Source organism: Eleutherodactylus coqui, chromosome 12, assembly GCF_035609145.1.
Source record: "Eleutherodactylus coqui strain aEleCoq1 chromosome 12, aEleCoq1.hap1, whole genome shotgun sequence".
NCBI classification, from domain to species: domain Eukaryota; kingdom Metazoa; phylum Chordata; class Amphibia; order Anura; family Eleutherodactylidae; genus Eleutherodactylus; species Eleutherodactylus coqui.
In genome coordinates this window covers 117260691-117277193 of record NC_089848.1, presented here as the reverse complement: position 1 = coordinate 117277193, position 16503 = coordinate 117260691, and the positions used below count along the sequence as shown (strand labels likewise).

At 47.0% G+C, this 16503-nt stretch overlaps 1 protein-coding gene across 1 annotated transcript in view; it reads right to left on the bottom strand.

The window, feature by feature from the left end:
• The window catches only part of TTC21A (tetratricopeptide repeat domain 21A), a 178035-nt gene that overhangs the window by 35750 nt on the left and 125782 nt on the right, over positions 1-16503 (bottom strand). The window contains exons 19-22 of the mRNA XM_066584631.1: positions 14504-14607; positions 11520-11708; positions 2400-2510; positions 838-919 (exon numbers count right to left, since the gene is read on the bottom strand). Coding sequence (XP_066440728.1) covers positions 838-919; positions 2400-2510; positions 11520-11708; positions 14504-14607 — 486 coding nt within the window. The remainder of the gene's footprint in view (positions 1-837; positions 920-2399; positions 2511-11519; positions 11709-14503; positions 14608-16503) is intronic.

Below are 16503 nucleotides of genomic sequence, written 5' to 3'. Positions count from 1 at the left end.
CGGGAATCAAATTGATCCAAGATTTAAATACTGATCACAGGCTAAACTGCGTTGGTAAAATGTTTTTTTACTTGATCATCGATCACCTCTTGTCGATCGCCGATATAAATGTTGTTGCACCTACCATATATCAGTCATTACAATCGGAGGATCATTAATGATGCATAAAACAAGTATTCCAAAACGTGTCCAAACGTTCCCTAGAAAGGGGCGATTCTTTACGTATAAGGCCAGCGTTATACATGTAAATCCATGACACACGTGTGTGTATATCACATAGGAAGGGCCTTCTCACATCTCAATAACGAGCGCTCATCAATGAGATTGGCACTCGTCTACCTGGCCTTCACACAAGCCAATTCAGAATGTATGGCGGACACATGGTTGTGCAAGGCATGGTTTGTCCCCACAGAGCTGAATCCTTGCTGGCAGCACATAATCAGCATCCAATCAGCTGTTCACCGAGCTAGTGTTTTTGTGCATTGAGTTGATTTCTGCAGCAAGCAGAGAGCTCCGACTTACTGCAGTGGCCCAACTATTACACTGAAGTGAATGGGAGCTTTGCCTGTAATACCAAGCCTGGCCACTGCAGTGGAAACAGAGCTGTCTGTTTCCTGCAGAAACCAACTCTGTACACAAGTGCATTGTCCTGGAAAACAAGTGATCAATGGGAGGTCCTGGACGGTGGACCTCTGCCGACCTACTATTTACGGCCTATCCTGAGCAAAGGCCATCAATAGTCTACAGCTAAATGACCCCTTTGACTATGCATTTGTGAAATTCAACATCAATAATAATGTACAATCCATTTAAAGAACACTTTAGGATTAAACCCACCGGGTGTCCTCTCCAAAACCTGGCGAAAATATTCTAGCGCTTTCTCATATTCCTGCTTGTGAAACATGACGTCGGCCATCACCTGCCAGAGAATAGACACTATGAAGACAGGGAGTGAGTGACATCATCACTCTGAGTGACAAGGATAAAAGTTTATGAAGTGGCTGAGAAGTTATGAAGCAGTACAGGCAGCTCACCGCCGTGTAACATGTGCCGTCATTTATAAGAAGAGGTTAGTTATAATTTACAACCCTTCAGATTGGAATTCTATCAGAAAATGAGGACTGCCACCTGGAATTCTTGTTCATGACATCACATCATATAATAAGGGCTTGTTCACATCTCGTTTTGGCCTCCATCCCCGGTTTCCGCCCCAAGGTTCCGTCTGGATCGTCAAATATGGCACCCAGACGGAGCCCTGGAGGGAACGATAGGCTTCCATTACTTAGAAACTAATAAGGTCCCTGTGTGAGAGGGTTTCCAATAGTTTCTGGCATTTGCACCAAGCACGATTGCAGGATCGACTCAGAAGCCCACATTGTAGTATTAAGTTGGGGGCAGAAACCACCGGATAACGCCACTGATAATACGCCATGATGGACAGCCATATTCTTCTCCCTCCTCCTCCTCTCTGCACAGTGACCGCTACAAATCCCAAAGAGCTGCTTGTTCCCTATCGAAATGCGTCTATTTTCAGCAGTGTATGGAGTGAGCATGGCAGCCACGCCAGCGCTATGTAGTGCGGGTGTCTCTATTTCTGAGGGCCCTCAGAGCTGCCATGATTGTTGCCTGTGGCACATCTTCATAAAATGCTTGTTAGAATAAAGTAGAATGAAATACCTGAGTATTGCATTATACTTTGTAAGCGATCAAACGATTGCAAGTTCAAGTCCCCTATGGGAACAGAGGAAAAGTAAAAAAAAGTCAAAAAGATTTTTTCATTCTTATAGAAAATTAAAATTAAAAAGTTAAAACCCCGTTCCCAGTCTCTGCGTAAAAAATGATATTTCTGCGCCCATAAAGGTCCAGTCTAGTAAAATCTCTCATAATTAATCCAGTAATGTGAACACTGTTAGAAAAAAATACACAATGTTTTTGTTCACAAGGTCTTTCAAGAAAAAAAACGGAATAAAAAGCGACCCCAGGAAGGATATGGAGGGGCCAGCCCGATCACTACATCCTCCGCCGGATTCCTGGTGTTCTCTCGCGCCACTCAGGTCTCCAACTGTTTAATCCAGCTGAACCGATGAAGGGGTTTTGGCCCGAAACGTGTTCTCCAATGCTGGTCGTATATTTAACCAAATAAGGGAGACGCGTCCACCAACTGTTCTAACTATTCGGTTGTGTTTGGAGCGTCGAGCCGCCAGTGTTCTTGTACCCCTCCGCAGAAGCATCAGCGCCCCTTGGTCGTGAAAGGGTTGGAGGCACAGCACAGGGGCTGTTGTTTTTAGGAAGCTTTAGATTCAATGTGTACGTTAACGTTAAAAACACCAGAATTCTAGGACTCGACTGGTGATAGAACATCTACTATACCGTAACCACAAACAGCACCATTTATGTACCATGGTAGCTTGGTCCTTGTATCTCGGCTCCTCAAGGAGGTCTCTACATTGGGCTTCACAGGAATCCAGTTCATTCATTAGTAAGAAGAGATGCGTCATCTTCATCAATGCCTGGACAACGGAAGGGACAAAGCGTCAGACGGGAGGTGTTGTCGGTGGCGCAACTAAACTCCTCCCTCCCCACGGATAGAACTAATAAAAGATAAGACTGAAGTTCTGTAACTTCCTCATCAAATCCAGTCCTGACTTGTAGCCAATAGACAGAACCTGCTGGAGGCGCCGTCCCTTTAATGAAAACCTTCCTATAGCTGTAGGAAGCAATGCTTTGTGATGGCACTCGGCGTCATGCTCACATTTCAGACCTCTTTCCATTGACTCCTACAGGGGACTAATATTAGAGTGACCCAAGTTGGAGGCCAGGAAAGTTGTGACTCCTCCTCAGAAACGTGAACCCCATACATTGTGACTAAGGAGCGTGACCTTACACAACTGCTACTGAACTAGAAGGCCTCGTCACGCTCTTGGTCGCGGATATTATTAGAACATTCCCAGCTTTGTGACTGTGCCAGCGCCGGAGACATTCACAGGATTGTTACTGCCAAGAGGTCTGCAGAAATGTGATGACGAGATGTAACTTGTAGCGAGGACACCATGAGGCTCCGTCCTGACAGCACCTTCAGAATGTCTTAGGGCGCACTCAAAGAGTAACGGCGCTTTCTAAAAACTTTTGACATGTCATATGGGTATATCAATAGTTTGGATGGCTGCGATCCGGCTGCTGGGACCCCCACTGAGCGCTAGAATGAGCCTGCTGGAGCACTTATCTGAGTGCCCTCACTGCTCGCTAGCTGAAGACCGACCCATAGACTTCCTACTGACCCAGTCTTCAGATAGCAAGCAGTGGCAGCAACTTGGACAAGCTGACTCGTTCTACTGATCATGGGGGGTCTCGGACCACCAGCGATCAAAACTTTTGACATATCCCTATGACATGTGCAAAGTTATTAGAAAGTGCAGTTAAACTTTAGGGCTATATGGCAACATAAAGTCTCAGACACGTCACGCAACCCAAAGACTTGTGCAGCTTGCGGTCGTGCAATGTCTCAGAGCTGCGCTCTGGCTGTGAAGGCTCGTTCACACGGATCTATGCTCTTTCGGTCCGTAAAGAAGCGCTGTCCTCACTGCAGCTATATGTGATGTTACATGAGGTTTTGCTGCATACCAGCAGGTTTTATGTCAATGTTGCATCGATGTGTCATCCAATTTTCATGGGCAGAACAACCCGCAAGAAAGTCCAAGAAATGTCAGTTTTGTTAAAACGCACAGAAACCGGGTGCACAGAAGGACGCAGCGGACATAAATGCTAATGCGTCTGGGCACCCATAGACCTTAATGGGCGATTGTGGTCCGTGACTACCGAACCAAACAGGACATGCTGTGATATTTTATGCGCTACATTGGTCCGCATGAAAAACGCACATCTGAATACACTCATTTACTTTAGTGGGTCCGTAACAAATATGGAACTGAGTATACACCCTGTGAATGGCCCTTAAACAACGCCCACATCGCAGACCGGTCACAGATGCAAGTGACTCACGACTTTCCGTGACTGGTGTGTTGCAGCTGCATGAGGTTTCAGGTCACAGCACCCCCCGACCCCACTGACATTGCAGTGCCATAATACAATCTTCACATCACCGTGTAGCCCTAGCCTTAATCCACAAACACATTGTAATGTTGCCGAGTTGTACAAGCAGCCGCGCAGGCGCCATCCTTCCAGGGTTAGGATGTACCCAGATGCCAATACAGCAGCCTGTGCAGCTAGAAATACCAGTAACTCTGCTTACACCCCAACGGCAGAGAACAGCGCATGCGCACCTGCATGACAGTAGAGTTGGGCATGGACACCACAATGCACAAGAGCGGCATAGTAGTCGTTTCATAGTAGTAGTCTCGGGGTGTAACTTGGAAGGGAGGCAGAGTACACGTAGGTCATATGTGACATTTTGCACACTTGAACCCTTTCACCCTGCTGTGTAATTCCATTTGCGGTTTCCATCACAGCAACAGACAAGAGCACCGTGCGGAAATGAATGGAACCGTTCACCTACATTGTGAAATGGACACCCGGCTTCCGTCTGATTCCATTTTATTTGGCATATAGAACAGCGCAGTCACTATGTTATCCGATATTCCAAATATAATGGAAACAAACTCCAAAGTGGTGGCCGCTGTCTGCGTTTCACAAAACAGTTAAGAGGTTCACTTAGTTTCCAGCCCTGTTTTCTGCAGCTGTGACAGAAACTCCGATTGGAATTACATAAAAAACGCTGCCTGAACACTCACCTTCTTATCTGGGTCTGAGGATGATATATGGACGCTGCCTAAAGGCTGATTTACACGCAATGACTATCATTACAAATCCGTCCAAGCAACGGCTTTTGAGCGATAGCTGTTGCATGTAAATGTGTGCCCATCGTGCACTTACCGTGCACTCTTCGCTCATCGCTGACTTCAGGTCAGCATGAAATCTGGTGGCCCTGATAACAGGCACGGCATGCTGTGTTCTCCGCGGGCAGCGCTGATAGCATTGTATGAATCCTGCTGCCCGCGGCAGAACAAAAGGGATGTGTTTAGAGAACAGACCACTCGCTGTTCACTAAATACATGCAAATGAAGCTAGTTAGCTACCAATGGGATGATTATCCCATTAGTAGCTAATGCAAAATGATTGCTGAAAACTGCCAGTTTCTGACAAATGTTGAGTAATCATCTTTGCGTGTAAATGGACCTTAACACTCACCTTCTTATCTGGGTCCGAGTAGGATATATGAGCACTACCTGACACTCACCTTCTTATCTGGGTCCGAGTAGGATATATGAGCACTACCTGACGCTCACCTTCTTATCTGGGTCCGAATAGGATATATGAGCACTACCTGACGCTCACCTTCTTATCTGGATCCGAGTAGGATATATGAACGCTACCTGACGCTCACCTTCTTATCTGGTTCCGAGTAGGATATATGGGCGCTACCTGACACTCACCTTCTTATCTGGGTCCAAGTAGGATATATAAGCGCTACCTGACACTCACCTTCTTATCTGGGTCCGAGTAGGATATATGAACACTACCTGACGCTCACCTTCTCATCTGGGTCCGAGTAGGATATATGAGCACTACCTGACACTCACCTTCTTATCTGGGTCCGAGTAGGATATATGAGCGCTACCTGACGCTCACCTTCTTATCTGGATCCGAGTAGGATATATGAACGCTACCTGACGCTCACCTTCTTATCTGGTTCCGAGTAGGATATATGGGCGCTACCTGACGCTCACCTTCTTATCTGGGTCCGAATAGGATATATGAACGCTACCTGACGCTCACCTTCTTATCTGGGTCTGAGTAGTATATATGGGCGCTACCTGACACTCACCTTCTTATCTGGGTCCGAGTAGGATATATAAGCGCTACCTGACGCTCACCTTCTTATCTGGGTCCGAGTAGGATATATGAGCACTACCTGACGCTCACCTTCTTATCTGGGTCCGAGTAGGATATATGAGCACTACCTGACGCTCACCTTCTTATCTGGGTCCGAGTAGGATATATGGGAGCTACCTGACGCTCACCTTCTTATCTGGGTCCGAGTAGGATATATGAGCACTACCTGACGCTCACCTTCTTATCTGGGTCCGAGTAGGATATATGAGCACTACCTGACACTCACCTTCTTATCTGGGTCCGAGTAGGATATATGAACGCTACCTGACGCTCACCTTCTTATCTGGGTCCGAATAGGATATATGAACGCTACCTGACGCTCACCTTCTTATCTGGGTCCGAGTAGGATATATGAGCACTACCTGATGCTCACCTTCTTATCTGGGTCCGAGTAGGATATATGGGAGCTACCTGACACTCACCTTCTTATCTGGGTCCGAGTAGGATATATGAACGCTACCTGACGCTCACCTTCTTATCTGGGTCCGAGTAGTAGATATGGGCGCTACCTGACACTCACCTTCTTATCTGGGTCCGAGTAGGATATATAAGCGCAACCTGGCGCTCACCTTCTTATCTGGGTCCGAGTAGGATATATGGGCGCTACCTGACACTCACCTTCTTATCTGGGTCCGAGTAGGATATACGAACACTACCTGACGCTCACCTTCTTATCTGGATCCGAGAAGGATATATGAGCGCTACCTGACGCTCACCTTCTTATCTGGGTCCGAGTAGGATATATGAAGCTACCTGACACTCACCTTCTTATCTGGGTCCGAGTAGGATATATAAGCGCTACCTGGCGCTCACCTTCTTATCTGGGTCCGAGTAGGATATATGAACGCTACCTGACGCTCACCTTCTTATCTGGGTCCGAGTAGGATATATGAACACTACCTGACACTCACCTTCTTATCTGGGTCCGAGTAGGATATATAAGCGCTACCTGACACTCACCTTCATATCTGGGTCCGAGTAGGATATATGAACGCTACCTGACGCTCACCTTCTTATCTGGGTCCGAGTAGGATATATGAGCGCTACCTGACACTCACCTTCTTATCTGGGTCCGAGTAGGATATATGAACGCTACCTGACGCTCACCTTCTTATCTGGGTCCGAGTAGGATATATGAAGCTACCTGACACTCACCTTCTTATCTGGGTCCGAGTAGGATATATAAGCGCTACCTGGCGCTCACCTTCTTATCTGGGTCCGAGTAGGATATATGAACGCTACCTGACGCTCACCTTCTTATCTGGGTCCGAGTAGGATATATGAGCGCTACCTGACACTCACATTCATATCTGGGTCCGAGTAGGATATATGAACGCTACCTGACGCTCACCTTCTTATCTGGGTCTGAGTAGGATATATAAGCGCTACCTGACACTCACCTTCATATCTGGGTCCGAGTAGGATATATGAACGCTACCTGACGCTCACCTTCTTATCTGGGTCCGAGTAGGATATATGAGCGCTACCTGACACTCACCTTCTTATCTGGGTCCGAGTAGGATATATGAGCACTACCTGACACTCACCTTCTTATCTGGGTCCGAGTAGGATATATGAACGCTACCTGACGCTCACCTTCTTATCTGGGTCCGAGTAGGATATATGAGCGCTACCTGACACTCACCTTCTTATCTGGGTCCGAGTAGGATATATGAACGCTACCTGACGCTCACCTTCTTATCTGGGTCCGAGTAGGATATATGAACGCTACCTGACGCTCACCTTCTTATCTGGGTCCGAGTAGGATATATGAAGCTACCTGACACTCACCTTCTTATCTGGGTCCGAGTAGGATATATAAGCGCTACCTGGCGCTCACCTTCTTATCTGGGTCCGAGTAGGATATATGAACGCTACCTGACGCTCACCTTCTTATCTGGGTCCGAGTAGGATATATCAGCGCTACCTGACACTCACCTTCATATCTGGGTCCGAGTAGGATATATGAACGCTACCTGATGCTCACCTTCTTATCTGGGTCTGAGTAGGATATATGAACACTACCTGACGCTCACCTTCTTATCTGGGTCCGAGTAGGATATATGAGCGCTACCTGACACTCACCTTCTTATCTGGGTCCGAGTAGGATATATGAGCGCTACCTGACACTCACCTTCTTATCTGGGTCCGAGTAGGATATATGGACACTACCTGACGCTCACCTTCTTATCTGGGTCCGAGTAGGATATATGAAGCTACCTGACACTCACCTTCTTATCTTGATCCGAGTAGGATATATGAGCGCTACCTGATGCTCACCTTCTTATCTGGGTCAGAGTAGGATATATGAACGCTACCTGACACTCACCTTCTTATCTGGGTCCGAGTAGGATATATAAGCGCTACCTGGCGCTCATCTTCTTATCTGGGTCCGAGTAGGATATATGAGCACTACCTGATGCTCACCTTCTTATCTGGGTCCGAGTAGGATATATGAAGCTACCTGACACTCACCTTCTTATCTTGATCCGAGTAGGATATATGAGCGCTACCTGATGCTCACCTTCTTATCTGGGTCCGAGTAGGATATATGAACGCTACCTGACACTCACCTTCTTATCTGGGTCCGAGTAGGATATATGAAGCTACCTAACACTCACCTTCTTATCTGGGTCCGAGTAGGATATATGAACGCTACCTGATGCTCACCTTCTTATCTGGGTCTGAGTAGGATATATGGGCGCTACCTGACGCTTACCTTTGTATCTGGGTCCGAGTAGGATTTACGAACACTACCTGACGCTCACCTTCTTATCTGGATCCGAGTAGGATATATGAGCGCTACCTGACACTCACCTTCTTATCTGGGTCCGAGTAGGATATATGAGCACTACCTGACACTCACCTTCTTATCTGGGTCCGAGTAGGATATATGAACGCTACCTGATGCTCACATTCTTATCTGGGTCCAAGTAGGATATATGAGCGCTACCTGACGCTCACCTTCTTATCCGGGTCCGAGTAGGATATATGAGCACTACCTGACGCTCACCTTCTTATCTGGGTCCGAGTAGGATATATGAGCACTACCTGGCGCTCACCTTCTTATCTGGGTCCGAGTAGGATATATGAGCACTACCTGATGCTCACCTTCTTATCTGGGTCCGAGTAGGATATATGAACGCTACCTGACGCTCACCTTCTTATCTGGGTCTGAGTAGGATATATGAGCGCTACCTGACGCTCACCTTCTTATCTGGGTCCGAGTAGGATATATAAGCGCTACCTGACACTCACCTTCTTATCTGGGTCCAAGTAGGATATATGAACACTACCTGACGCTCACCTTCTTATCTGGGTCCGAGTAGGATATATGAACGCTACCTGACGCTCACCTTCTTATCTGGGTCCAAGTAGGATATATGAGCACTACCTGACACTCACCTTCTTATCTGGGTCTGAGTAGGATATATGAGTGCTACCTGACGCTCACCTACTTATCTGGGTCCGAGTAGGATATATGAACGCTACCTGACGCTCACCTTCTTATCTGGGTCCGAGTAGGATATATAAGCGCTACCTGACACTCACCTTCTTATCTGGGTCCGAGTAGGATATATCAACGCTACCTGACGCTCACCTTCTTATCTGGTTCCGAGTAGGATATATAAGCGCTACCTGACGCTCACCTTCTTATCTGGGTCCGAGTAGGATATATAAGCGCTACCTGACGCTCACCTTCTTATCTGGGTCCGAGTAGGATATATAAGCGCTACCTGGCGCTCACCTTCTTATCTGGGTCCGAGTAGGATATATGAGCGCTACCTGACGCTCACCTTCTTATCTGGGTCCGAGTAGGATATATGAACGCTACCTGACGCTCACCTTCTTATCTGGGTCCGAGTAGGATATATGAACGCTACCTGATGCTCACCTTCTTATCTGGGTCCGAGTAGGATATATGAGCGCTACCTGACACTCACCTTCTTATCCGGGTCCGAGTAGGATATATGAGCGCTACCTGATGCTCACCTTCTTATCTGGGTCCGAGTAGGATATATGAGCGCTACCTGACACTCACCTTCTTATACGGGTCCGAGTAGGATATATGAGCGCTACCTGACGCTCACCTTCTCATCTGAGTCCGAGTAGGATATATGAGCGCTACCTGACGCTCACCTTCTTATCTGGGTCCGAGTAGGATATATGAGCGCTACCTGATGCTCACCTTCTCATCTGAGTCCGAGTAGGATATATGAACGCTACCTGACGCTCACCTTCTTATCTGGGTCCGAGTAGGATATATGAGCACTACCTGACACTCACCTTCTTATCTGGGTCCGAGTAGGATATATGAAGCTACCTGACGCTCACCTTCTTATCTGAGTCCGAGTAAGATATATGAGCGCTACCTGACGCTCACCTTCTTATCTGAGTCCGAGTAGGATATATGAGCGCTACCTGACGCTCACCTTCTTATCTGAGTCCGAGTAGGATATATTAGCGCTACCTGACGCTCACCTTCTTATCTGAGTCCGAGTAGGATATATGAGCACTACCTGACGCTCACCTTCTTATCTGGGTCCGAGTAGGATATATGAGCGCTACCTGACGCTCACCTTCTTATCTGGGTCCGAGTAGGATATATGAACGCTACCTGATGCTCACCTTCTTATCCGGGTCCGAGTAGGATATATGAGCACTACCTGACGCTCACCTTCTCATTTGAGTCCGAGTAGGATATATGAGCGCTACCTGACGCTCACCTTCTTATCTGGGTCCGAGTAGGATATATGAGCGCTACCTGACGCTCACCTTCTTATCTGGGTCCGAGTAGGATATATGAGCGCTACCTGACACTCACCTTCTTATCTGGGTCCGAGTAGGATATATGAGCGCTACCTGGCGCTCACCTTCTCATCTGAGTCCGAGTAGGATATATGAACGCTACCTGACGCTCACCTTCTTATCTGGGTCCGAGTAGGATATATTAGCGCTACCTGACGCTCACCTTCTTATCTGAGTCCGAGTAAGATATATGAGCGCTACCTGACGCTCACCTTCTTATCTGAGTCCGAGTAGGATATATGAGCGCTACCTGACGCTCACCTTCTTATCTGAGTCCGAGTAGGATATATTAGCGCTACCTGACGCTCACCTTCTTATCTGAGTCCGAGTAGGATATATGAGCACTACCTGACGCTCACCTTCTTATCTGGGTCCGAGTAGGATATATGAGCGCTACCTGACGCTCACCTTCTTATCTGGGTCCGAGTAGGATATATGAACGCTACCTGATGCTCACCTTCTTATCCGGGTCCGAGTAGGATATATGAACGCTACCTGATGCTCACCTTCTTATCTGGGTCCGAGTAGGATATATGAACGCTACCTGATGCTCACCTTCTTATCTGGGTCCGAGTAGGATATATGAACGCTACCTGATGCTCACCTTCTTATCTGGGTCCGAGTAGGATATATGAGCACTACCTGACGCTCACCTTCTTATCTGGGTCCGAGTAGGATATATGAACGCTACCTGATGCTCACCTTCTTATCTGGGTCCGAGTAGGATATATTAGCGCTACCTGACGCTCACCTTCTTATCTGGGTCCGAGTAGGATATATGAACGCTACCTGATGCTCACCTTCTTATCCGGGTCCGAGTAGGATATTGCTTCCTTGTAGTATTTCATGGTGTTGGGGAAATCCTTCTCCTCTAAGTAATAGTCAGCAAGTTGTAGACAAATCTTAGACGCTACTTGCTGCTGTCTTGTGTTCCTATCTGGCTGCTCAAGAGCGACTCGCCTAAGTATCCTCGTCTGGATATCCAGAGCCTATAAGAATATTGTCAGAGGTCAAACTAAAACCGGGGACAACTAGAAGCATGCGTTACTTAGAATGATGTAGTCAGTCGGGTTCAATAACGTAATAACGGTCTTAAAAGCATCTCATTATCAGGCCATAAAGTAACGGTGATTACGGATTACGGACCCTATATCTTACCATCAGAAATGTCTAACCTGTTGCAGCCGTCCTGAGGCTCCCGCCTTGCTCTCAGGCCAAACCAGGCTTTAGTAGCATTCCTGCCTCTCCTGGAGCTGAGAGGTGTGGTGGTGGCAAGATTAATGTCAGTCAGCACCTGGTGTTCAGTAGTTCTGCTGCTACTTAAGCAGCGCTAACTGTTACTCCAGTGCTGGTCAATGATTCTCTGCAGTTCCATGTTGGACAGCGATGGAGCAACATAGTGTGCTGGAAGCTCTGCTGGACAAGCTAAGTCCTTTGCTGTTTTTGGTTTGGTTTTGTTCCCCGTTTGTTTTGCGCTAGGGCTCCCAGTTAGGGACTGGTCAGTGGCCCAGGTTCGAGTGTGGGCTCGCACTTTTCAGAGCGGTTAGTCTGCCAAGTAGGCAGGGTCCCCTCCTGGGTTAGGGGACGATAGGGAGAGCATTCCCCTTTAGTTTTTGTTTTCCTTTTTGCACTGTTGTGCCTTTGATTTATGTTATTGTGGTTGCACGTTTATTGAACGCAACATAACCGCTGTTATACCGCGTGTCAATCTGTCCCGTGATGAGGATTATCCGTTCAGCTGAGGTCGACTTTCGGTCACTTTAAGGATCATCTTCTCCATGCTTTCCTATCCTTGATCGCTTCTTTCTGTTCTTCCATGTGCATGCTTGTATCCGCCCTGATTGCGTCCAGCCAGCGTGTTCTTTGGCGTCGTCTTCTTCGTGACCCACTAACTGTACCGAGCGTCAATGTTGTTTCCAGAGAATTGGCTCGCGTGACATGTCCAACGTTTGAGAGCCGCTGTTTGGTGTTTTTGCCCTCTAGTGATATTGTTGGCTTGATGCTCTCAAGGACCATCTTGTTGGTGACCATTGCCATCCATGGTATACACACCATAGTTCAAAAGCATCAATTTTTCTTCTATCAGCCTTCCAGAGTGTCCAACTTTCGCATGCGTATATGGAGGTTGGGAAGACGATTGCATTTACTATTTGGATCTTTGCAGCAATGCAGATATAGTTGCTCTTCCATATCCTTGCCATTCCTTGCATTGCACTATGGCCAAGGGCAATTCTTCATTTGATTTCTGGTTCTAAACTGCTGTCAATTGTGGATCCGAGGAAGAGGGAATCTTTAACTGCTTCAATGTCCTCATTGTTGACTGTCCCATTACCGGTCATCGTTACCCTGCTTTTCTTTATGCTGAGGTACAGCCCCATGTACTCACTTTCTTCTTTAACTCTTTGGGTCAGATATTCCAGATCCTTTACATTTTCAATAAGTAACATTGTATCATCGGCATATTGAAGATTGTTCTCCCACCGATTTTCGCTCCAATTGTTGATTCGTCCAGGTTGCATCGACTCATGATTGTTTTGGTGTACAGATTGAACCGGTGATAGAATGCAGCCTTGTCGGACGCCTTTCTCAATGTCAAACCAGTCAGTGTTACCGAATGCTGTCCGTACTGAGGTTCTTCGTTCTCATAAGTCCTCGTACCAATTCTTCCAGATGCTCTGGGATGCCAACTTGCTTCATACATTTCCACAGCTTGCTGTGTTCAATGCAGCTGTAGTCTATGAAGCCCATGTAGACGTCCTGATATTCGTGCATCTTCTCCATGATCCACCTCAGCTTTGATCTCTGGTTCCACATCCCGTGCACAATCCGTCTTGGACGTCAAGGAGCTCCCTCTCAACAAATCGGTTCCTGCGTTTTTGAATAATCTTGAGCAGGATTTTGCTTGCATGCGATAAGAGCGCGATGATCGGATAGTTGCAGCATTCTTGCATATTGCCTTTTTTTAGAAGTGGGACAGAGACTAATCATGCGCAGTCTTTGGGCCATGATTTGGTCTTCCAGATCTGTTGCCAAAACATTGTTAATGTAGAAAGAGGAAAATTTTGATACTGATTCACAGAAAGAGAAACAGCGCAGAATCTGAATTAAAAGACCTGGCCCGTGGGCTACGGGGCTGGAGAATTTGGATAATGACGCTGTATAGATAGGAAACGCGGCCTGTAGTGAAGATTCTTGTACTTGCATTCAAAAACAAGATACAGGGTCGACCTTGACGGTGCAAAGAGGGGTGCACCGTGCTTATAGCCGCATGAGGAACAGAGAGAGAAGAGAACCCACAGAAGACCCTGCAGACATTCTCATCAATACAAAGGAGAAGAGATCACTCATGGGCTGTAGAAGGGCAGTACAGGAATGTGCTGGTACATGAGAGCCAGTGAGGGCAGCAGCATCAGGATGCACAGACCTCACATCCGGCGCACATTACTGCAAGAGACACGTGAACAAGAAAAGTCTGAAACGGAGTAAAAGAAGACCGTCTTTCCTGCCCGCAGCAGCCTATCACAGAGCAGCTTTCATTTTTCAAGAACAAAACACGAAATTAAATCTGTGCTGTGATTGGTTGCTTCGGGCAGGGAAGACATTTGTCTTTTAGTCGGTTGTCATAAATCAGTCCCATTAATTGCCGGTCACGGAACGCTTTCAGACTGCTGGTCATGTGACCTGGAAAGAGGGAATGAGCTACATAATGGGATTCCCCACAGCAGAGCTCAGGGACTGACGGATTTATCCCCCATCACCCTGAAAGAAGTGCAAAGAACAGTACCTTGCTTAAAGTTTCAACCAGCAGATCCTTTCTGGAGGTTTTATAAGTTTGTCCAAGTAGTAGAAGAAACTTGACATCATTAATCATAGCGGGCAAATCAGAAGCTGGAATCAGAAAAGGTGCATGTAATGTTAAATGTATATAGCAAAAGTCAACACACTGCGTCCTATAGTCCAATCTGCTGGTGTACAAAAGGTGCAAATTTGGCGCATGCAGTCCAGCAATCACTAGGGACCGGATAGGTTCATGTCCCCATATGTTACATATATAAATCCGCTGACAGAATGAATTATGAAGAAGTCTGTATCAAGGAGTGATCGTCCTAACTCTATCCTGTGGGACACCATGCGCAAGGCCATAATTGTCATGATTCCTAAAGCTGGACAAGACCCCACAGATTGTGGTTCCATCGGCCCATCTCGCTTCTTAATAACGACGTTAAAATTTTGGCGACAACGCGCATAAACTCTGTCCTTAATGAGATTATACACCCTGACCAGTCTGGCTTCATGCCTGGCAAACGTACAGACATGAATCTGAGGCGGCTTTTTGACCATCTGACATATGAAGACTAACTGTGGGAAGCGCACCCTGGCAGGTATAGACCAGGCAAAGGCCTTCGACTTCGTAGAGTGGAGGTACTTGTGGGCAGTGATGGAACGGCTTGGATTTGAGCCAGCATTTATTAGGTGGGTAAAGATCCTATATGACTCCCCAGTAGCCAGTATTAAAACCAATGTCCATGTTTCTGCCCAGTTTCCCCTCAGTAGAGGCACACAACAGGGTTGCCCCCTGTCCCCTGCCCTTGCTATAGAGCCCCTTGCAATTCGGGTTCGGACCTCACCGGTAATAAAGGGATTTAAACTTCACAACTATGAAGCGCGTATAGCACTATACGCTGATGACACCCTCCTCTTCCTCCAGGATCCAGAGGCCTCTCTTGATTCTGCACTCGCCATTTTTGACACATTTGGCCTATATTCTGGTATTCGGGTCAATTGGGACAAAACCCATTTAATTGCGATAGACTCTGCGGCGGCTGAGCTCCCTTTGCCCGCTCCGCTAAGCTGGACAGCTCAGACAACCTATTTGGGTATAAGAGTGTCGGTGAGGGCTTCTACTTTCTTTGACCTTAATTAAGCTCCCCTCCTGAAATGGGCTAAGGATCATGCACCCTGGGGTGTGCCTCTTTGGGCTTGTTGGAGACCTACCGGTGGCAGCCGCACCCCGCACCTTATGTAAGCTACTGTTTTTCTATGCTAAGAAGGTGATTTTGTAGAATTGAAGCCCCCTGGTAGGTCGACCAGGAATGCATGGATCCGGGTGGTGAACTCTGTGCTTCCAATGTATAATTGACTTATATGGCCAGGGGATGTCCTGAGAAGTTTGACAAGGTTTGGGGGGGCTGGGTGAACTGTCCTGTAACGGCAGCGGAGGTGCCTGTCTAGATACTGGGAATGGATATGGTGAGGGATACCCGCTGGAACCGATCTACTGTTTAGGCTAATCTCTTTTTTTCTTTAAGAGTCGCGCAGGGTTGTTGTTTAAGGGGGAGGGTTAAACTTTTGGGGAGGGGGGGGTTCTATTTTTTTTGTCTTGTTTTTTCTTCTTCTCCTGGTGTTTTGGGGCTCCGGGGCTGGGGGCCCTCCCTGGTTTGGGTTTGTTCCATTATGGTAGCTGATAAATAAATGTGAAAATGAACAGCCAAGTATCATGATTTATGAGGAATGCACCCGAATCTGCGAGACGCTCAGTGCTTTCACTGTTGTCCTTTTTCCCCAGTTCTCATGTACTGTGATGTATCAGGTGTGCATCATTTATCATGTCTGCTGCTTCTGTATATTTGTCTATTTTGGCTAAATAAACGTTCCTTTAAAAAAAAAAAAAGGAGTGATCGTCCAGACTAGAATGCTATAGCTCGCTATTGGTCAAATACACTACCTGCAATTTGATGATAAGCTTCACTGCTCAAACAAATCTGAGGAACCCTTAAGCATCCC